The 23,080-nt window shown below is 30.1% G+C and overlaps 2 protein-coding genes across 3 annotated transcripts; both read right to left on the bottom strand.

Annotated features, from left to right (window-relative positions):
• Positions 1 to 1,523: 1,523 nt before the first annotated feature.
• Positions 1,524 to 7,583, bottom strand: LOC111034617 (peroxidase-like). 2 transcript variants are annotated; one of them, XM_022315907.1, is made up of 11 exons: positions 7,391 to 7,583; positions 6,688 to 6,814; positions 6,321 to 6,585; positions 6,009 to 6,229; positions 5,665 to 5,829; positions 5,387 to 5,586; positions 4,658 to 5,211; positions 2,446 to 2,650; positions 2,152 to 2,328; positions 1,881 to 2,070; positions 1,524 to 1,801 (listed from the first exon to the last, which is right to left on the bottom strand). In XM_022315907.1, exons 2-11 carry the CDS (start codon positions 6,809 to 6,811, stop codon positions 1,635 to 1,637), a joined length of 2,268 nt encoding a protein of 755 aa, XP_022171599.1. In that variant the 5' UTR covers positions 6,812 to 6,814; positions 7,391 to 7,583; the 3' UTR covers positions 1,524 to 1,634. The 2 variants fall into 2 exon arrangements, with proteins under 2 accessions (XP_022171599.1, XP_022171598.1); XM_022315906.1 differs by having other exon boundaries at positions 7,395 to 7,583.
• Positions 7,584 to 14,034: 6,451 nt separating this feature from the next.
• LOC111034614 (peroxidase-like) lies at positions 14,035 to 18,975 on the bottom strand. Its single transcript, XM_022315903.1, has 11 exons — positions 18,778 to 18,975; positions 17,866 to 18,007; positions 17,518 to 17,779; positions 17,211 to 17,437; positions 16,863 to 17,021; positions 16,577 to 16,776; positions 15,646 to 16,193; positions 14,935 to 15,088; positions 14,642 to 14,818; positions 14,370 to 14,559; positions 14,035 to 14,302 (listed from the first exon to the last, which is right to left on the bottom strand). Exons 2-11 carry the CDS (start codon positions 17,990 to 17,992, stop codon positions 14,112 to 14,114), a joined length of 2,235 nt encoding a protein of 744 aa, XP_022171595.1. The 5' UTR covers positions 17,993 to 18,007; positions 18,778 to 18,975; the 3' UTR covers positions 14,035 to 14,111.
• Between the last annotated feature and the right edge of the window lie 4,105 nt (positions 18,976 to 23,080).

The raw sequence follows: 23,080 nt of genomic DNA, 5'->3' as shown, positions 1-23,080 counted from the left end.
ACGGACAGGGCCCATATACCCATTTATATGTGTAAATTATGTCGACTTTTTCCATCAATACGCAGGATAATGTTATCAGTTTGAAGTCATAAAAACAACAGTATGTACGAGTATATTTAACACACGATCAAAGTTTTCGTCAAATGGCTCGTAACAAAAAGATAAAAATGTCTACATATTTACATATTACATCAAATTTTACCTAAGAGGTAATTTTACATGTATTATCACAAACAAATGAACCTGGAGAAATTGAAAATTAAGAGATTGAGGTTGAGCCACAAACTAATACTGAAAAACCTCCAAATTATTTTGAAATGAGAGAGGCACTTCGAGTATTACGAAGAGGGACACAACATCATCCATATAATTTTTAACTACATTACAAATACGAACATTTTATCAATGATCTTTTTAAGGTACTAAAAAACAGACATCAATAAAAAAATATTGTTCAAGTCAGTAGAAGTTAATATTCACGTATGTACTTACATTTTATTATTTTTTTTAAACAACATTAAATTTTGTATAGCTATAAATATAGTACATACTTTAAATATAAATAATAAATTAAATGATAGTATTTTTTAATAATTGTGTGTGTATTAAATTTGACGCAACATTAAAGTATTTTAATTTTATTTAACGTATGTTTTATTACTTTTTCAACTTTCATTTAGCGTTATCATTCGGATTATGTAATCAGTCATGTCCTGTACCAAAGTGATTACATTAAGCGGTGACCACAGTATCGAGTTCCGACGACTGGTGTATTTGTCAAAAAGGCCAATACTCGAGCACGTCTTGTGTATGTAGAAAAGTAAACTACCCAAGTAAATGGCTATACTAATAAATATACTAATGTACTTGACAAAAAATGAGTTGAACACTTGCAAATATGTTTTCAACAAGAACAGAAATTTATTACACAATCATATAATTAATAAATGATTATATTTTTTTCCCCTAATCCGAACAATAATTATTACGTTAGTCTCCAAATAAATATATAGATATATGTGCGGAATATAATGAAATACTATAAATAAGTACAATCCTTATGTAGCTTAACATTAAATACTGAATTCTCTTTGAATTAAATACATTGTAATTATTACATTTAATAATATTAACTAACAAAAATAGAATAGTATTCGTCCGTTTTCAAATAAATGTCAAAATTACACTTTGATATAAATAAAATTCCAATATGAATATAATTTCAACTTAAAATTAATATTTGAAATATTTATAATTCAGCAACTTAATGCATAATTCAAAGAGTTCTAAAAATGATTATTTACTGTAATTGATTATTAAATAAAAAACATGATAAAACTTATAATTTTAAAAACAAATAACATTGTAAAAAAACGTATTTATTATCTGAACGATGATACCAATATCATTTCCAGATTTAAACGTGTACAATTTTTTTTGAGAGTTAATTTATAAAGAAAAATTTTTATTCAAAATTATGGTAGAAATATTTATAATATATTTCAACTTGATAAATGTACGTATTATAACACAAAATAATAAACTTGTGACTTTAATTCAAATCATTTAATCATATTATGATTTATCACTTAAAATTAGTTTCTTTTCTATACGACACATACATTTTTTTCCATCTATATTCTATAATAATCATAGAAATTAGAAAAAAAACCTTTACCTTGAGAACATTTCTTTTCTTCTTCCCGTTTCAAAAATACATATTCTTGCATCACTTTAGCATCGGTGTTTAGGCATAAAACCAGGCGCAGTTCCATTTCTCTGATGTAAGACATCTGTTGATCTGAAATTTAAAATAAATTTGTTAACATTATGAATCATAATTTATGATCATTCATTAAAAATTATTCAGTTATACTTACGTATGTTGAACATGTGACTTCTGTCATAAAAATAACTATCTGCAATTCTAGTTCTTGCAAACTGTTCTCTGATGATACACCTCATCGTAGGACCAACCATTGCGTCTTCAGCGTGTTTTTCCAACAATACACCAACCAACAAATCTATATCGTTCCAAGTTTTGTACAGTTTCAATAATCTATCAGCTGACTATTAAAACATTCAAACGGAAAGTAATCAGTGCAGTAAGTAGATCATTATTTTAAATTTAAATTTTGTTTTCAAACTTACGCCTTCCCCCATTATCTCGGATAAATCTTGTTCATTTTCTATATCTTTTAGTCCACAATATTTTCTAAATTGTGTGTAGCTCGGAATACCATGGTCACGGCTTCGTTGTATATCCAAGCTGAGCATGTCCATTCCAAACGAGTTATTTGTACCAATACTGTATAAATGATTTGTAATCTGTAACAAATATTAAAAAAAAAAAAGAATAGAACATATACGTAATATCGTCTGCAATATTGATGCTGTAAAAAAGTTAAGTTTATAACATATATTGAGTGAATTTCATAAACACACCGTTTGTGTAAACAGCATATCGACGTTTTGTGCATTCTCCGAAGCTAGTCCTTTTATAATGTTATTTATGTTATCCTTTATATCAACAGGTTTGTTGTAGTATTCCTTAAGTGTCAGTTGGTCGTAGTATTCTTTATGCGTCGAATTGCCGTGATCCCATTCCGCTTCTTTTTCTTCGAGTCTGAATGTGTTTTCCTGATTTAACCTAAACAAAAAATTTAAAAAAAATAAACAAAAATTATAACTAGCATCTAACCTTATAAAATACAGATTTATTATTTTACTCTTTTCGGACGACAATATTCTTATATATTATACTAGCTGAATTACCCGGCGTTGCCCGGGAAAAACTTCTTTTAGGTGTAAAACGCTGTGAAAGCAATGTCTTTTTAAGTGTAAATTATATAATATTTTTAAGTGTAGCCACATCAGTCTAGGTTGTTTGGACACCCCTTTCCATGAAGCCATCCAATTTTTGTAAATTAATAACCATATTACTTATTGTGTAGTATAATAGCCGGGTTACCCGGCTTAGCCCGAGAGGTATTCAACTATTTTATATAAAAAAAATGAGGATGAAAAAACAACTATTTTCTTATATTGTACCTTTTTTATTTATTAATTTATTTCCTATAAAGCTTTGTTTTGCTATGTCTATCAATAAGGCACAGGGACAGACACTGAAGGTTGCAAGCCATGACATCACGAATCCCCGTTTTACCCACGGACAATTTTATGTTGCTTGCTCCCGTATCAGCTCGGCAAAAAATCTATATATGTATGCGCCTCACCAAAGTACAAAAATATTGTTTACAAAGAAGTATTATTACTTTAATAGAAATATGTACAGAGTTAATATGTAAATTAATAAATAAAAAAAGTACAATATAAGAAAATAGTAGTTTTTTCATCCTCATTTTTTTATATAAAATAGTTGAATACCTCCCGGGCTAAGCCGGGTAAACCAGCTATTATACTATACAATAAGTAATATGGTTATTAATTTACAAAAATTGGACGGCTTCATGGAAGGGGGTGTCCAAACAACACTACTTCAATTCTAGACTGATGTGGCTACACTTAAAAATATTATATAATTTACACTTAAAAAGACATAGCTTTCACAGCGTTTTACACCTAAAAGGAGTTTTTCCCGGGCAATGCCGGGTAATTCAGCTAATATACTATATATATAGTAAATAATATATATTTTATACTATGTGCTCCAATAGCTATTATATACATCCATGGTATCGTTAATTGGTTTGTTTCCTATTATAAATTACTCTATGTAATTATTCATTATTCTTTAGTTTGTAATATTTATTTTATCATATTTATTTATTTATTCGTATGGTCATATTAATATTTAATATATTAACAATACAAATTGATTTTTATTTGTAAAAAATGCCACGACCAAGGCGACAGAATGTAGGCCGTAATTATATCACCCAACAGTATATATTGGAGTACATCCATGGCATAACTGGTCATCGTTCATTGATTACCTATTGTTTTCTATTAAAATGAATTCTATGCACTCGGCGGACGAAGTGAACGCATACCGCGAAACATTAAGAGACCATAACTCCGGAAAAACTTATCGCACGGCGTACAAACTTCACAAAAACCATTAACATATTAATCTTAATATGCCCTGAAATTTTTATTGAAATCGGTTTGGTATATCTTGAGTTATATAATTTATTCAAAATGTACACTAATTTTTATATATATATAGATAAGTGTTATTTTTAATTGATTCCTGCAGGTACAATATTGGTATGCATATTTTGATCTATTGTCAAAATGAAATAAAGAGTATTGAAGTAAAATACTCAATTTGTATATATTTTGTAACCTACCTAAAAATACTTAACTAAATATTTAAATGTAAATACCTGAAATTCTAAGATTATTCGTTCAATATGATACTAGCTTGTATAGGTACATTAATTTTCCCCCGAAAAAAATAATTAAAAACGTAAAAGTTACCGTTTGAATATATGTAACTAGTAAATTGGGGTGAAATAAAGTGAAAATATTATATTACGTACACGTTGACCTTATATATTTTCCAAAGAAATGATTGTAACGACCGACTGTTGTTCATGGTTATTTTAAAAAGTGTGACCACGACATTACCATTCTGCATATACCTGATAATTATTATGATAGTAATTTTATAAAATATGCGGTATGTCCCAACCTTATAATATTGCTAATCATAGAATAGGCGACCGGTAGTATGGTGGTCGCAAACACGTTGCTGACTGACGGATCTTCATTCTCGTCGTAATGGGTAGCTGGCATATAAGATGAACGTTGTTGAATAAACAAACCGTTCGTATGGACATAATGCACGCCAAGTAGTGCCGGCAGAAATTCCACGTACGTGATGTACTGTATGCTGGCAACCACGATACGCTTGGCCTCGAGAAAAATTTTTTCATCAGTCCAGTCTCTCTTAGCTTCAGCTATATTAATCGCTATTCGGTTGTGATGCCTAACCCACAGTGTGTACAAGCCCATCAGTTGTGGAAACGCGTTTACTCGGATGTCGCCCGACTTAAAGCACGTACCGATGCCGTTCTGACACGCGTAAGTATCGGTGGTTTCCGGTGGCATAAACGATTGTTCAAATACCGGCCCGATAGACATTACTTTCATCCTGCCGAACGACATCTCCCTCAACGACAACTCTTGTTCTTTCGTCGAACCGTATATCATCGACCCGTCTAAATAATGGGTAGCTTGGTTCATCTATAAAACACAAATACGTCTTATTAAGGGGCAACGAATTTTTAAATATTCTGTTAGTTTCTGTAGTTTTTGTGTACTTGCAACAAACTGGCTTTTTTATGTCTGTTCTTATTGGTATTATAATACAAATATAATGTTATTTTATCAATATGTAATTATTTAATATTGCTGTTACTTGTTCCATTGGTCCAAATGTACAATCAGAACGCACCGCTGGCCGCGAACGCACGTAGTTCATGCAATCATTTGGTTCCGGTTTAAAAAACTTGTCATCATCCGGTATCGGTATTGGCTTGCAAGACCTCATGTTTTTGTTCAGAGTATATTGAATATTTTTGTCTTTATCACAACAATTCACAAATCTGTTGTCTTTCCCTTTGAGTATAACAAACATACTTGCATTAAAATTAAAATCAATCAATTCATACACGGTTATATGTTTAATTTGTTTACCCATGGTGGAAACTGCTGTGTGTGATAGATCGTGGGCTATGAAAATCATCCAGAAGGCCACCATCATCGTTTTTCCTTGATCTATCGAAATTTCGTCTTTTACAAGATTTAAGCTCAGTGATCTAGGGTTGGGAAGCTTTTCTTCGCTTGGCATTTCGTAAATACCTGTGTCATTAATTAATGAAATAATAGCATTAGATAAACATGAACGTAAATATTATAATACGTAATTTGTATTTAGTAGAAGTTACGTACTAGCTGAAAAAGTGCTATGATAAGTCTTTAAGTTTTTAATTCATATAAATTATGCGCGATTTGCATCATGCAAAATTAAGAAATATTACCATCCTTGTAGACTGGAAACAGCAAACGTTTATAAGGCGTGTTTGCCTTTCCCCAATTTTTATGTTTCGAATTGCTACAAGATCCGTCATTATTACGATAGTGAGGTACTTCGCACGGAATTTTATCGTAATACTCGGACATACACATCTCACCCAAAGTTGTCCCAGTCAGATTCACCTTCGTTAAATCTTTGGCACACTGTATATCACTTAACCCGTGCCTGAAATTATAGATTAATTTATGCATATTATTACCATGCAAAATTTATATATATTTTTTTTCATTGAGATATTTAATTAATGCGTACATACTTTAGACAATATGTATTCTTCAGGCTGCGTGTAGCTTCAATTATAATTTCAGCAAATCGAGATGCTGAATTTCCGCCTTTGGAAGGCATAGAATCAATTAGCTGTCCATGAACAGGGCTTCCAATTGTTATTTGACTAATATTTGATAATATTGTATCTTCCAAACGATATCTGTTTTCAATTATTTCGGTAGCTTTTTGAATTTCTTCGTTTATATCGGAAGTATTGAGTTTTAGGTACCAATTAGTTGAGTTTATCGCCAAACCTATGCAATGTACACATCATTTATTCGTTGTTATCGACTTGTTTTAAAAATATCAATACAAAAGATTAAGCTATTAGGTATGTTTTATTTATTATGTCATACCTTGTTCATACAAATCAATAATATGTTCATCTTTAGATCCTCTGCAATATGGTAGTACGAATATCACCGAACAAATCAACAACCGCACTATCATAATCGTAGTACTCATTCTGATAATTTTCATAAACTGTAATCATATTAAAAATATATAAATATTATAAGCTATAGATAACGATAACGGTATTTATTTAACTATGATTAGAAATGTAATATTTATTACATTAAAATACATTTATAGCTTACTTCTTAAAAATGTATCACCAAATTATCAGCTCTTATATACCACGTTAAAAATTAAGTATCATTAAATTATGTTCATACTCCTCCCATTAGTCTATATATAATAAATCTCGACTGGTTTTAAATGCAAAATTAATGATAAGACATATAGAAATATAATATATTTATTTTTAATGTAATGTCACGATTTTTAGGTGCCATGCAGTGAATGCTCGTGTGTGCGCACTTTGCATGTATTTAATAGGTGTGGCTACATACAAAGATACATTTTTATTCCGTTTTCCACTATTTATCAACCATTACATAACGAACACAAATTTGAATAACTTTTAACGGAAAAGTAATAAACTGAAGCAGTTTAAAGTTATCTATGTGTTCAGTTTTTAAAGCCGACGGGAAACAAGTGTCGCTATAAATCTACTTATTTTAGTTATTTGTTTGTAAATAAACATTTGGTACTTACTCACCATTAACTTGTTTTATTTTGAATAGTAAAATCAACAGTTCTCTATCCTTTGACAACGATTGAACTTGTATTGATTGTGATGAATGAAATTCCTTATTTAATGATTGAGGTTATTTAACCGCTCACGTTCGTCGACGCGTTATTAATGCATGACGAAGAGACGCGCTCAGTGTACCTGCTCATAACTCGAAGTACCTATTACTACTGGACATTTGTGTGTTGGCAGTGGTGTCGCGTGATATCGGGGTGATGTATATATGAGTACAGTTAGTATCACTGATACTGGAGCTTCGGAAAAATAATATTCCTATTGGTGGAATTACACTCCTACCACCCAGCACTCCCACCTAAACTACATCATGAGAGCTCTTCCACCCACCCGGGCAACTAGCCAAACAAACACACATACAAATGCATAATGTGACGGTTCATCTTACATTATTTATTATTATGTATTTTTAATTTTTACTGAAAATGTATCGTTATCGCTCTATCATTTTATGTCGCATGTTATTGTTATGCACAGTGGCGTGTATCATAAAAAAAATAGGTGTTGCTCTAATAATTGTTGGTGACCTACTCCTCATTATACTGTTATACCGACTTATAAAATGCCCTATTTTTCTTTTATCAATACCCACCCACCCATATTTAAGGTGTTGCCTCAGCAACACTTGGACCCTATGTTACACGCCACTGGTTATGCACTAGATTGGCGTGATGATACGTATATTTATTAAAGCAGCTGGCTAGCTACACTTTTTCACAATAGACGCAAAACCAATTTTAGATATACTTACATGTAAATAAAATAGATAAACAGAATGAATATAAACGCCTGTGTTATTCAATTAAAATACATTTGTAGGATATAGAGTACCTAGTGATCAACAATATAAATTGTTTTGAGTTTACCGTCTTCCTACTGTAGTATATTGTTGACAGTCGTCAGCGTAATTTTAGCATAATCTTTAGCAATTAAGATATTAGAATAGGTCAAGCCTGGGAAGCTAAGTGTGCTGAGGTGACAAAATTACTTAGATATAAGACGGCCGCACGGGCAGGAATGAAGAGTTCCCGTCGTCGCCGGGTGTGTTGTCGAGAGCGTGCCATCGACGTGCACACGGAAGAGTTTTCGACCCGTAAAATTATTTGTTTAATTTTTGAGTAGTCATACAATTTACCGTATTCCTTTCTATCCAATCTATATCACTCAAAAAGTGCATATACGACAGTGGCGCCCAACGTGGGGCTCGAACCCACGACCCCGAGATTAAGAGTCTCGTGCTCTGCCGACTGTCAACAATATACTACACTACTACATATAAATCCTACCCAATATTAAAGCACAATATTTATAACCTAGTAACATTTTTGGATATTGTCAATGTGTTCTAAGAAAATTGAATAATATTATAATCAGCTGTGGTGATGCAGAAATGTCTTGAAAAAGTCTTGAATAAAAGCATAAATAAAGGTATTAGGTATAGTAGTATTATATGATTATAACAAGGACTTCAAAATGTTTTTATAAAGTTGCAAGTAAAACGTTGAACGATTCGAAAAACTATTGAATCAATAACGGATAACATATCGGTAAACGATAAACGATTGAAATCGAATAGCGGATAACGAAACAGAAACGATAAACGATTATAACTAATATCGAATAACATAACGGAAAACAATTTATCAATGACTGAAATAAAACATTGCCAGAAAAAAAATATATTTATAAAATTATAACTATCGGTGAATTATTTAATACCTATAGTTATTTTTGTAAAACTGTGACTAAATATTGGGTACCAAGGCTTTACACCGAATTACAAAACTTAAAAACACGTATGGTCTGCCACATCAAAAATACCTTCGGCCAACACCAACGATACATCGGTAATACTTCACATATTATGTGGTCAATATTGACAAAAAAATATATATTTTACGTGATGGTATATGAAATGTGCATTATATTACAGTCAAAACTCTTTATAACGAATCTGAAGGGACCAAGAGATTTCTTTCGTTATAGAGAGTTTTCGTAATAGAGAGGGTTTAAAAAAAAACAAAATTTTAATTATTTATGTATAAAGGTATGTACCTGTGTAATATTATATATCAAACACATCATTATTTTTACAAATAATGAAAGAATGTAATCGTTCTTGGAAATGTCGGCATTATTGCCGATTATTTTTATAGTTTATATATGTAATAGATACGATAACTCGTAAATTGTATTATGAAAAATAAAATATTGTTTCGTTATTGATAGTGACTAATACGTTATAGAGAATGAATTGTCTAATGGGTTATATAGCAAACCAACCATTATTATGTAATGTTTACGTTATATAGAGTTTTTCGTTGTAAAGAGTTTCGTTATTAAGAGTTTTCACTGTATATTATTGTTGTTCTATTAATGTCTGGATCACAAATTCACTTTTGAATTATGACTTATGAGAATTACCAGGAGATTATAAATTCGAGTGAGAAGTAAAAATAACTGAACCTTACAGGATTATGGTTATAATATTATTAAAACAAGTTAGACAAATAAGTATCAATAATAATATGGTACCATAGATAATAAAGATCTATATATCTATGTTTAATCATTGATTAAATACATTTAAATATATTTAATCAATAGTATGATACCTACGGGCTACCATATCTACCTCTCTATGTCATCCTGTATTCCTGCATGTGTATAAGATTTTAATATTTTAATGTTTATACATTTCATAATAATATAAAATATATGAAATATTCAAATATAAATATATTCGGCATTTAATATATAATTTCGAAATAACTTGTAACAAAAAATGATTACCCAGCGAGTTATAGCATAAAACGATAACTAAAAAAGTGAGGTACCCACATTTCTACTTAGGTACCAAGTGGATGTCGCTCTGTTCAATGCTGTGAATTAGGTCTCAATTAGGACGCTGTAATGGATGGTATTAAATTTGAATTGTATGATATGATATCATTGTATAGATTCATTCTGAGCGGAGACGGTGTGTAAGTCTAAGGTATTTTATATTGTTATTACTTATTACTTATTATTAATAAGGTAACCGGTAAGTCGAACTAATATTATTCTTAAATTATCAGTGATCCTAGAAAAATATTAAATATATCTATGTAATATTGGGCTGTTTTGGAACCGAATTAAATGATAAATGTTATTCTTTGTGTTAATATGCAATGTTGTCCAAATTTGAACTTAAGATGACTTTAAAAAATAACTGTATTTATATAATTTTTAGAGTTTTTAGTTACGGAAAAAATCGCTTAAGTGTACTACTGTACATGTTTCAAATGTTCGATCCTAAGCTCCATTTACAAGTTTTTTGTCACAGTGAAAAAAATTGTATCGACATTAGTTCAAAAAAAAACAAATAATAATTGAAAATTTCACATGCCTTTAAATATTTCAACATGAGTCAAAATTCAGTGAAAATTGTATGTATTTACGATCGTTTTTTTAGAGTTGCATTAAAAACCAAAATCGATTTTTTCGAAAACTGGTTTTGCGTAAAAATTCAAACTTTTCAATTTTTGTTTGTTTTTTTCGGGCTGATTTTGACAACTATTGGGAACTTTAAATTTTGTCCTCCGGATTGCACCATCTAGATTCACTTTCCTACCAGAAAAGTTGCTTTTGAAGAAAATCGAAGCACTTTTACTGCAGTAAACCTTGATGACAGTCACAAAAAAAATAAAAAACACACATCATTGTCAAATCAATACTTTTATCACTCCGTTCAGAATCTAAAAATTTAGTACAATTTTGTTTTTAAATAACAACAAAATAAGAAAAGCACTTCAAGAGAAATCGAGTGAATATCCAATGTTGTAAAAATTTCAACTTCAAACTTTCATAAAAAATTAATTTGCCTTTCCATCAGTAGACATTTTTATAAGAAATCTTTTTTTAAATTTTTAAATCTTAGCTATAAAAACAACATTTTTTATGTACCTATTTTTAAACCAAAATTGTTTGCTAATTTTCGTGATTTTTACGAATTTTGTCAAAATTCTAAGTTTAAACGCTCGTTAAAAATTATTTTTTAATTTGCATTTATGAAAACTTCTTAACAATTACAAATATATAATGCTAGAATGAAAATGTTGAATTAATATTGAATTCTATATATTGTGTAATTTTGCATAGTATTAACTATCAAACGCTAAAGAGAAAAAACTTCATCAAAAAACTTCAGTTTCAAATGTTACACTAATAATTAAAATAATGTTTTACAGTTTGAAACGTTGAAATTCATTATTCGAATAAAGTTTAAACTTCTTAAAACGTTAAACAGTTATTCGACCATAATGTTTAATATTCATATAACGGTAAGCAATATTATTATTTTTGGTTTAAGTCCAGATTATAACGAGAAAAAATGTACACTAACCTACCTAAGATTAATTTGTATCAAATTGAAAAAAAAAGTTATTATAATAAATATTTTATTTCATGTAACCAATAGCAACAATACAGGTATACATCTATAAACAAAATTGATTTTCGTGAACTGAAAATAAAAACATGTTATAGGGGTTGAATTTTGGTGGAAAAAATAGCCTATAATATGGTACTCACCTTTGTAGGTATATCTATAACGATTATAAATATAAATATAATCAAGATCGGTTCAGCGGACAAAGAGTCGACATAACTATATTTATGTCACGAATTCACAAAGTCACAAACATTCATTTTTATAATCTATGATTATTATTAATATTTTAATTTTGATCTACTCAACCATTAAAATTATGTATAGTATGAAATAAGTAAGTGTAGACTTAAATATAAGTAGTAGATGTGATTAAACGATGTTATAACAAACACTACGCATGTAAAAACAAATGTAAAATAATACTTTTCAGTCATATTTTAACAATATATGTTATTCAATAAAATATAATAACTGTAAGAACTTTAAACATTTCACAACAACTACTTAAATTTATTATGTTCCTGCGTGTCGTATTATACTTATACCATTGATTTAATAAGTAAAATTCGGAAATACAAATTTCGAAATTGTGGTTATAATTACTACAAATTGTGTAACAATAAATTACAGTATTTGCCAGGGACCTGCATCAAGCATTTTATTTTAATGAATATATTTCGATAGTTCTAAAAATCTTCCCAGAGCAAGAGATAGGTAGGTAATCATTGCGTTTTTTTATAGTAAGTAGTATATTAGTTTTATCATTGAGATCATTTCGTCATAACACCGAAAAAAAAAACGTGTCGACTGTTTTTGTCGATAATTATGTGTTTATTAAAAATTGTACAACGGAGGAAGAAATAAAAAGTCCCTATGGTCAGTTTTGGCATTTTCATAGTTGACGATATTAAATATTTTCAATTTTGGATTTGTATTCTTTATTTTTATTTTCATTACTACTGGCTGTGCTATAACATGTTATTATTAAATATGTTTATACAACTATAGATTTGCATGTTACACATTAGTTGATAATAATTGATTTAATTAGAGTCTCAATATATTATAATTTATAAATGACTCACCACTTACAGTAAATGTTGAAAGTACACAAGATACACTGCAAGTATCGAATTTCGAGTTATTACTTATTGCATTTACCGCTAATGACTACGTCTAATTATGAGTAACATATTATATATTATTATCCTAACCAGTGGCATTATAAAAACGTTCGGTTGTGTTTTCATGTTTCTTAAATACTGACTGTGTATTATATATATATATATATATATATATATGAGTGTTTGTGGCCTTGTGGGTATGTATGTATGGTGTATAGAAATTGGAATTTTACCTTTGTTTTCGATCGAGGCGATGACCAGTTTTTTCCTACGCACATTTTGTGTGACAATGAGACAATTTTTATGATCATTTAAAACAAATAATGGCAAATTAATCAGAACTTATGTTGAAACACAAGTGGGTACCTAGTTACATAATTCTTAGTACAATTGGCAAAAAATAACACTTTTTAAGTATTATATAAAACATAGTTCATTAAATTATTTTTATTTAGTTAATATTATTAGGTTATTAGTGACACATAGAAACGTTTTGAGAGCTCATTTATCCAACAAAAGTATTTTGATATGTGAAAAAAATGTTTGCTGTTCTCAATATAAAACTATTTGCTAAGGTTATTGTACAGGTTATTGCAAAACCATGAGGTATAGTTAAAAAAAAGTACTAAAATGATCTGTTATGTAAACAAGAAAATTTGTTAACACAGACTTATTGAAAAAATGTATAAGGGGGTTGAATTATTCTGGAAGAGATATCATATATAATAATATATATCAAGTTATAAAAGAATTTGCTACTATCCCAGTTACAAGTTGTTCATGTGAGAGACATTTTTTGAAGTTGAATTAAATTTGTTTTCTCATACAATATCAAAGTTCAAATACTGATGACAATTAAAATGAATGTTATAATCATATTTATTGTGAATTAAAAAATATATTTATAAAATGTATGAATATAATTATTTATTGAAAATATTAGATGTCAACACGAGACAACGTATAATTAATATTAAATGGATTTATTAAAAAGCAATAAATATGCTATGTTAAAAGATTCTAATAGTTAAGCGATTATTAAATGTTAAAAATATAATTACTAAACATTATAAATTTTTAATTTTTAATTTATCAATGTTTTGTGCAATATTATTATGGGAGTACAACCGCCAGTTCTCCCCAACGAATCAAAAAGATTTTCGGAATAATTCCGTCCTCACAACGTTGTAATTCATCAGTTGAAGTCGGTTTCAAAAATGCTTGTTTCTGGAGCATTTTTACATCATTGAAGTTTTCACAAATAACTCTAGCAAGGGTCATTTTTCTGATTTCTTCCAGTTGAACTTAAATTTAAAAAAAAGGTTAGTTTAAATTATGATCATTTATTGAAAATTATTTAGTTATACTTACGTTCGGTGAATACTCCTGGTAAGTCATAAAAATATCTATCTGCATTTCTAGTTCTTACAAACTGTTCTTTGATGATACACCTCATCGTGGGGCCGACCATTGCTTCATCGGCGTGTTTCTCAGACAATGCACCAATCAATAAATCTATATCGTTCCAAGTTTTGTATTGTTTCAATAATGTATCAGCTAACTAAATATAACATGGAGAAACAAAGTAATCAGTACAGTAAATATATTATTATATAACATTTAAATTTTGTATTCAAACTTACACCTTCCATCATGATCTCAGATAAATCTTGCTCATTTTCTATATCTTTTAGTCCACAATATTTTCTAAATTGTGTGTAGCTCGGAATACCGTGATCACGGCTTCGTTGTATATCCAAGCTGACAATGTCCATTCCAATCGAATTATTTGGATCAATACTGAATAAATGATTTGTGATCTAAAAAAAAAATTAAGAAATCGGTTTTACAAAATAAAAGTGTTAACATGTATTATAAAATATGACAAATTATCATTGATGATGACAAAAAAGTTTTATTTCGATTGTGAACCCACCGTTTGTGTAAAGAGCATATCGACTTTTTGTGTATTCTGAGTAGTTAGTCCTCTAATAAGTTCATCGATGTACTTAGTCAATAAATCAACAGGTTGATTGTAATATTCTTTTAGTGAAATACTTCCGTTGATCACTCGGTCTTCCGAGTACAAACTAAACAAAAACATGAACAATAATTATAAATGACATTGTATGTGTACATTGTACAAAGATTTATTTTTTTTCAAACGTCAAAATTACTATAATATGTTTATTTATCATCTAAAGTTCCTACGCAGAAAATTGTTACTTACATCGGGATATATATGATATATATGTATATAATTAATATATATATATTATATGTAAGAATAATATTATAGATAACTGAGAATAAATTTAATGAATTTTGACACCTTCTAAATACCAAAACCTATACGTTCACAAAGCTTTTAGAATATACATTATATTTTTATTAAAAAAAAGTAATGTTAAGTTCACCGTTTAAAAATCAAAAACCAATAACGCGGTAACCGGTGTGAAATAATCTGTTTGTAATAAACATAATTGTTGTTTGTTATCATGAGTCTTAGATTTACCATAGACAAATTTTTGAATAACAACGATTGTTCATGGCTTTTATAAAAACTGTCACAACGAACTACCCACATAGAAAATAATGATGATTACAATTGTATTGTATTATTTATCCGGTATTCACTATTCAGTACCTGATATTGTCGCTGAGCATAGAATTGGCGAACGGCAGAATCGCGTTCGCGAAACTGTTGCTGACGGACGGGTCGCTTCTCTCGTTATAAGCGTCGTTGTATCCTTTCTCTAACAGTCCCAGACCGTTATCCTTGGTGTAGTTTACGCCAAGTAGCGCTGGCAGCCACTCGTTGTACGTGATGTGCTGTATGAATCCCGTCACGATTTTCTTGGCCTCCTGGAAAACTTGCTCGTCACTCCAGTGCGGGTTGAAGCGAACTAGTTCTCTGCTTATGCGGTTGTGTTCCCTCATCCACAATGTGTGAAGGACAGTAAGTTGGGGAAGCGCGTTTGCCCGGATATCACCAGCCCTGAAGCAAGTGCCGTTGCCGCGCTGACAAGCGTTGGTTTCATTGGTTTCCAGCGGCATTAACCAGAAATCCTTATCAGTGACATTAATATTTTTCGACAACAGTTCACCACCTTTCATTTTCCGCAACGACAGCGTCTGTTGTTCTGTCGTACCGTATATCATCGACGCGTCTAAATAATGAGTAGCTTGGTTCATCTGCAAAACATACACAAGTCTTAAATAGTGACTATGAATTTTAAAATATTCTGCGATTTTGCAACATCAGTTCGAAATACTGAAATGCTGGAAATATTTGCACAACCTAAAGATCACTGTTTTTGAAATTTGTTTCCCTTTTTAAATAATTATTACAAACAAGACGTGTTAAATCAACCAATGGGACAACATTTACAATTATTTATTTAACATACTCGTTTTTCTGTGTACGTTATTGTACGGATTTGGCCTATCCTAGTCACACACAGATCTATTCACTCAAAATGGTCTCTTTGCGTGTAATAACTATACCTAATTTCAATACTTATAATAAATATAAAATATAAGTTGTTCGTTATAATATTATATAATATGGCTTTTACTTGTTCCATGGGTCCAAATGTACAATCGGAACGCATCGCTGGCCGCGAACGCACGTAGTTCATGCAGTGTTGCGATTCCTCTTTAAAAACTTTATCTTCATCCGGTATCGATATGGGCTTACAAGACTCTATGTTTTTTTTCAGAACATATTGAATACTGCTTTCTTCATGACAACATTTCACAGTCAAGTTCGTATTGCCTATATGAATTTAATATACGCCCACTTGCATTAGTTACGATCAATCATTATATACATATCTACGGTTATGAATATAATGTGCTTACCCAAGGTGGAAACCACCGTCTGTGATAGATCATGGCCTATGAAAATCGTCCAGTACGCCATCATCATCGTTTTTGCTGGATCAGTCAAGTTTTCGTCTTTGACAAGATTTATGCTCAGTGATCTAGGATTGGGCAATTTTTCTGACATATTGTAAATACCTGTATGAACGATTAATGAAATCATAGCATTAGATCCACAAGATTGTAAATTATAATACGTCGTATATAATTAACAAAAAGCTCGTGCAAGAAGGAGGAGTGTTATGAATATCTTAATGTTTTAATAATAAAAAGTGTGCAGATATAATATGTTACGTGCGATGTGTGATATTAAAGAAAAAATATTACCATCAGTATAGTTTGGAAACAGTAAACGTTTATATGGCGATGTGGCCTTTCCCAAAGAGGTACGATTCAAGTGGTTACAAGAACCGTCAGGACTCCGGTAATCTAAGTTTTTCCTAATGCACGAAGTTTTGTCATAATACTCAGACAAACACATATCACTCAAAGTTGTCCTGGTTAGTTTCACCTTCGTTAAGTCTTTGGCACATTCTATATCACTTAACCCATGCCTGAAATAATGATTTAATGTATGCATGTTATTCTAGTAAAAAATATTTTTTTTTATTGAAATATTTATAATATGCTTTACTTTAAACAATATGTATTCTTTAGATTGCGTGTTACTCCAAGAATTATTTCAGCTCTCCTAGATTCTGAAAAACTATCTTTGGATGGTTGAGAATCAATCAGTTGTCCATGGTTTGGACTTCCAAGTGTCCAACCACTGACATCCAATAGTATATTCTCCAAATCATATTTTTTTTCAAGTCCATTGACAGCATTTTGAATTTCTTCGTTTACATCAAAGATTCTGAGATTGGAGTACCAGTTTGTTGAGTTTATCTCCAATTCTATACAATAAAGGTGAACGCTATTTAGTCATTACAAAAAACTTGTTTTAAAAATATCAAAACTAATTTTGTATAATAATTTATACCTAGTTCACACAAATCACGAATTTGAGGATCTTGAGACTTACAAGGATCTTTTGATCCTGTCCAACATAATGGTACGAATACCAAGGTACAAATAAACAGTGGTACAATTTTCGGTATAATACGCATTCTGCCAATTATAAACTGTAATCACAATACAAAATATATAGTTATTAACTGCAACAGTAACTTTATTTATTCAACTATTTTAGATTTGTAATATTGATTGCATTAAAACCAATATATCAAAAATATCAGCAGGTACAATTTGTTAAAAGTAATCTATCAATACATTATGCGTGTGTGTGCGTGTGTGCGTGTGTGTGTGTGTGTGCGTGTGTGTGTGTGTGTGTGTGTGTGTGCGCGCGAGCGCGCGTGTGTGTGTGTACGTGCGTGTGTGTGTGCGCGTGTGTGTGCGTGTGCGCGTGTGTGTGCGTGTGCGTGCGCATGTGGGTGTGCGCGCGCGCGCGTGTGTGTGTGCAACAAATAAAATAAAAATATATACCTAATTAGTGATGACATCTAACGTACCTAGTAATAATTAAGTAATACTTTTAATGTTAAGCCCAAGAAACCGACAGTTGTAATGAATGAGTAGACATTAACAATAAGGGCTTAGAAGTCAAACCTAAGAATAGATTTCCATCCTCCATCCCTCGACCATAAAAGGAATCACAAGTTATGTTTAATTTAGCTATACACAAAGGTTAATCATACTAGTATCTCACAATTTATCACCCATCATACAAAATAATAAACTCACTCGTGAATAAGTAAATTTAGTACTGAGAAGGAAAACAATTTTATTATTTAAGTTATTTAAACCTGACGAACGACGAGTGTCGTTATAACATAGGTATAACTTATAAGTAAGTACCAACCTATTTTTATGTAAATAAACATATAGTACTTACCGAAAACTTATAAATAATTAACAGATTCTTTGCCAGCTATCTTGCAATTGAATTTTGATTGATCGTAGCGTTAAACACTGAAATTACTTATCCAATGGTTGTGAAAATGTAACCTCTCACGTCTACGTGTTATTGTCCCATGGTGGAGAAACGTACTATGTGTGCCTTTTTAGTAGATCAGCCGGACTTCTGTCTGGTGTGGTGGTATCACGCGGAACTACGGTCATCTATAGAATGATTTCAATGCTCAAGGAGATAGTCACTACTACCAGGGCATCGGATGAACGAAAATCCTATTGGTTGAACTGCACTCCCTCCCACCCTACTCCCTGATTGTCCTTCTGACCACCCACCCACCCACCAACCGGCCTAACAATCACACATGCATATATAACACGATATATATTGTATATAGTACTATATACAATTAATACACGGAGCACCTTATAGTATTATCTTATAATATATTTAATATTTGTCTTAAGGACTTTTCTGGTTGTTTCTTTTTTTATAGTTCTAAAATAAATTGATTAATTTACAGACAATTATTTTTCGTTTTTAATGTCACAAATGTATTTTTAAAGGCTGTTGAAGGCATCAATAACCGAATCTTAATTACTAGTATAAAACGACTAAAGGAATATTAAATTATTGAAAATCCAGAAATTATGTGTAGAACAACACTTGTGTTATTGAGTAGCATGTAATAAAATACTTTTAGATTTCTTAATGGAGTGATAAATTTATTGATTTCTAATTTTTTTTTTGTCTTTAAACACTTTTTATAGTAGAAAAATGATTTAATTATAAGTTTCTGAAGTTAGAATTTAGAAAAAATTTGCCACAATCGTGAAAAAGTTCAATTATTTTGTATTTACTCATAAGTTTTTAATTTAAAAAAAATTACCGGAAAATGACATCAATTTTTAATGACCCTTAAATATTTTCTAACTGTTATCATTGTTAACACATTTTTGCGGCTTTAATAAAAATTTCGTTGTTTTGAATATGATGTAATTGTTATCTTAATTTAAGGACTAGATTGTATTATGCTTTCAAGTTTTTATTGACAAATAAAAAATGTACAGTACATACATTGAAAAAACTAAATAAAAATGTCACTGAATGTCTGATTAGCACAAAAAGATGTTTTAGGTAGAAAATATTTTGAAGTTTATATTGTGTCCATAGTAAATTCTAAAATACGTAGATTTTCGTCGAAATCTAGTTTTTTCGAAGCTTTTCGGGTTTTTGTTTTTGCCCATTATTTTGAAATGTTTACTTTTGGCTTGCCATTGTACCAACTATATCTGATTTGCTACCAGAAAAAACATTGAAAATTAAATATTGACACAATAATAAGTAATAACACAGTTTTTTTAATAATTTATTTAAATTAATTCTAAGTTCAAATTTGGACTTAATCACATATTAAAACCAAGAATAACGATTCTAGCTATTTTGTTGTAATTTAAAAACATTAACTGTGCAAGTTACTTGAAACTTTTAGAGCAGGTATATTATTAAACTGTATGCACACAATGACATTTTAAAATTCAATATTTTTGACAATAGTGAATCTAACCTACTGTAGTAGGTACTAATGGATAATATTAAATATATTACTTGAGTCACAATAATATCATAAAATACCTCTTAGAATCGTTTTTCGTATAGAATTATTTTATATCACTAAATTCAAATTTAACTCGTCGTTAAAGTGAATCTCTAGGTATCTAAAGTATACTCGTCACCCACTTATCAGCTTTTTTTCTTTATTTGTGTTTGTCGTAGTATTTTGGAGCACTAAAATTAATTCAGTTTACTTTTTCAGCATATTTTGTAAAAATAAATTTAATCTAGTTGTTAATTTGGTAGCTGTATTTTTCAAAAGCGTCAAGAGAAACTAACAAAACTTATAGAGAACATTATATTGTGTACACACAATAACATTTTCAAATGTTATTTTTTTGGCAAAAATGAATTTAACCTACTGTAGTACTAATGCCTAATAGTAAAATAAATTAATATTTAATCACAATAATATCATTCATTTTACTTCGTAATATTATAGGCTCTCAGATGGTCTTACTCGGAATCGTTTTTCGTATTTAATAAATGATTATTTAATTCAAATTTAACAAATCCATTACAGTGACTTTCTTGAATAAGTAGACGCCTAATGTATAGCAGCTATCGTTACCATCTTACCTCCTTTTTTTAAATTTAACTCTTTATCCAAATTTATATTCTTATATTTTAAATACTAAGAATTTTAAAATGTTAATTATATAGATGTAACAAAATAATTTAAATGAAATATTCGTAATCAATTTTACTATTTTGTGAAACCAGAGGACACGAATACGAGCTAAATGCGAGTGTATAGGAAATTAACTTCTTTATGGTTTCTTACAATTTAGCTATACGACTAGAGATTAGAGTACCAGCCTAGTTTTTTTCATTCGAACAAAATCTCAATACAGAATATCAACACTACACTATATCAAATTGATAATCATAATGAATAATTTATTTTCTAATGTTTTTTTTTCTTAACTAAGAGAAAATATCCGATTTCAAGTTATTGTATTCACCACTGGTGACGTCTTAGTATAAAAAAAAAAAAATATTATTCCCTAGGAATTCGTCAGAACGTGTTTACAGGGGCGTACTCAGGAATTTTCAATGGGGGGGGTTGAACATTTTGTTTTTTATTACGGGGACTTTGTCACCTCCTTTTTAAAAATATTAAATATAAACATGGTAATGTACTCTACAGAAAATAAATTTCAAAAATGAAAAATGTTTATTTAAAGAACAAAATTAAGTTTTCTTGGTTTTTTAGCCAATTCATTTATAACTTCGTCGGCGGTAAGTGACACTTCTTTGTGTACTGCCAACATCGTCAAACCATTCAGACGAGTCTGAAAGAAGAAATATTTTTAAATTATAACAAGCTGTCCTTTAATCTTAAAATAAATATGGGAAGAAATACCTCTGTCATTGTGCTACGCTGATAACTTTTTAACCTTTTTAAACATGAGAATGTACGCTCTGGTGTTGCTGTCGATACTGGTAGAGTACATAAGATAAGCAGCAAACGATGAATATTTGGAAATAACTCCTGCTTGCACAGCCTCAATGCTTCCAAACTATTTTTTGGATCTTCTTCATTTTTTTTTAATATAGCACGCCACAAATGTAGTTCTGATAAAACAGTTTGTTCATTAGTATCAAGATAAAACTGTATGATTTCTCCAAAGTCATCAGAATATGAACCAGTAAACAAACTATGAAATCCTATAAAACGAATATTAATTAAATTGTATGTTATAAATGAAAATTAAATAACTAACCTTTAAATATATTTTTATGACACAAAAATCTCTCATTTAGTTGTTGAACAAACGAGTCAATGTACGGTATAGCTATCGTTACACGATAATATTCTTCAGGATCGTTGATATCAGGATTGGCACGATTTATACATCGTTTATTCAACCGTTTCATCGATATGCTGATATCTAATACATCGGCCATTTTCTAAAATAACAAGTGCATGTAATAGTTAATAAGTAACACATTTGTTTTTGATCTTTACCTCAGCTTCTCTAAATAACTTTTTGAACTCTTCACCTATATTTTCACGTACATTTTGCAAAGTAGTAATGCTGGCTTCACTACACGGTGTTTACGTATTTCCAAAGTACTGTATAAAGTATGTGTTTGTGGGCCCGTATCTACGGTGCTTTCAAATTGGAATTTAACCTTGGGTTCTGAGCGATGCGGTAACCAGTTATTTTCTCCGTCATTTTTGTCGCGGGGCGTACGACTCTTAAATTATGGTCGGAAATCGAGAAGACACAACCAGTTTTACGGTGCCGAGTACGTATTATGTAAATAATTTATAGTGCACGTGCAGCTGCATCGAACGCATAGATGACCAGAATAATAAACATGTTGACCTAGGGATAACGAGGAATAGATTTCTCGGTCCAAACTCGAAAATAAAACGTTCAAATCATTGTCGTACATTTTGATGAAGATTATGATAATAAAAATAATATAATAACTTTGCTCCCCGTGTGAAGATTTATTCGACAGGGAAGTGGGATAAAAAAAAGTACTAACCTGCAGGTAATTTATTTACCTACGCATAGGGAAAATATCCATCTATAATTAATTTTATGATAATGTAACAAGACCGAAGTTTCCCACGATAAAAACACTTAATGTATGATGTGTTAGAAACATATTTATAATAACAATTATATACTTCATACAGGTATCAATATAATAG

Source organism: Myzus persicae, unplaced genomic scaffold (assembly GCF_001856785.1).
Source record: "Myzus persicae strain clone G006 unplaced genomic scaffold, MPER_G0061.0, whole genome shotgun sequence".
Taxonomy (NCBI): domain Eukaryota; kingdom Metazoa; phylum Arthropoda; class Insecta; order Hemiptera; family Aphididae; genus Myzus; species Myzus persicae.
The sequence above is the reverse complement of the archived record's forward strand: the minus strand, read 5'-3'. Positions and strand labels throughout refer to the sequence as shown.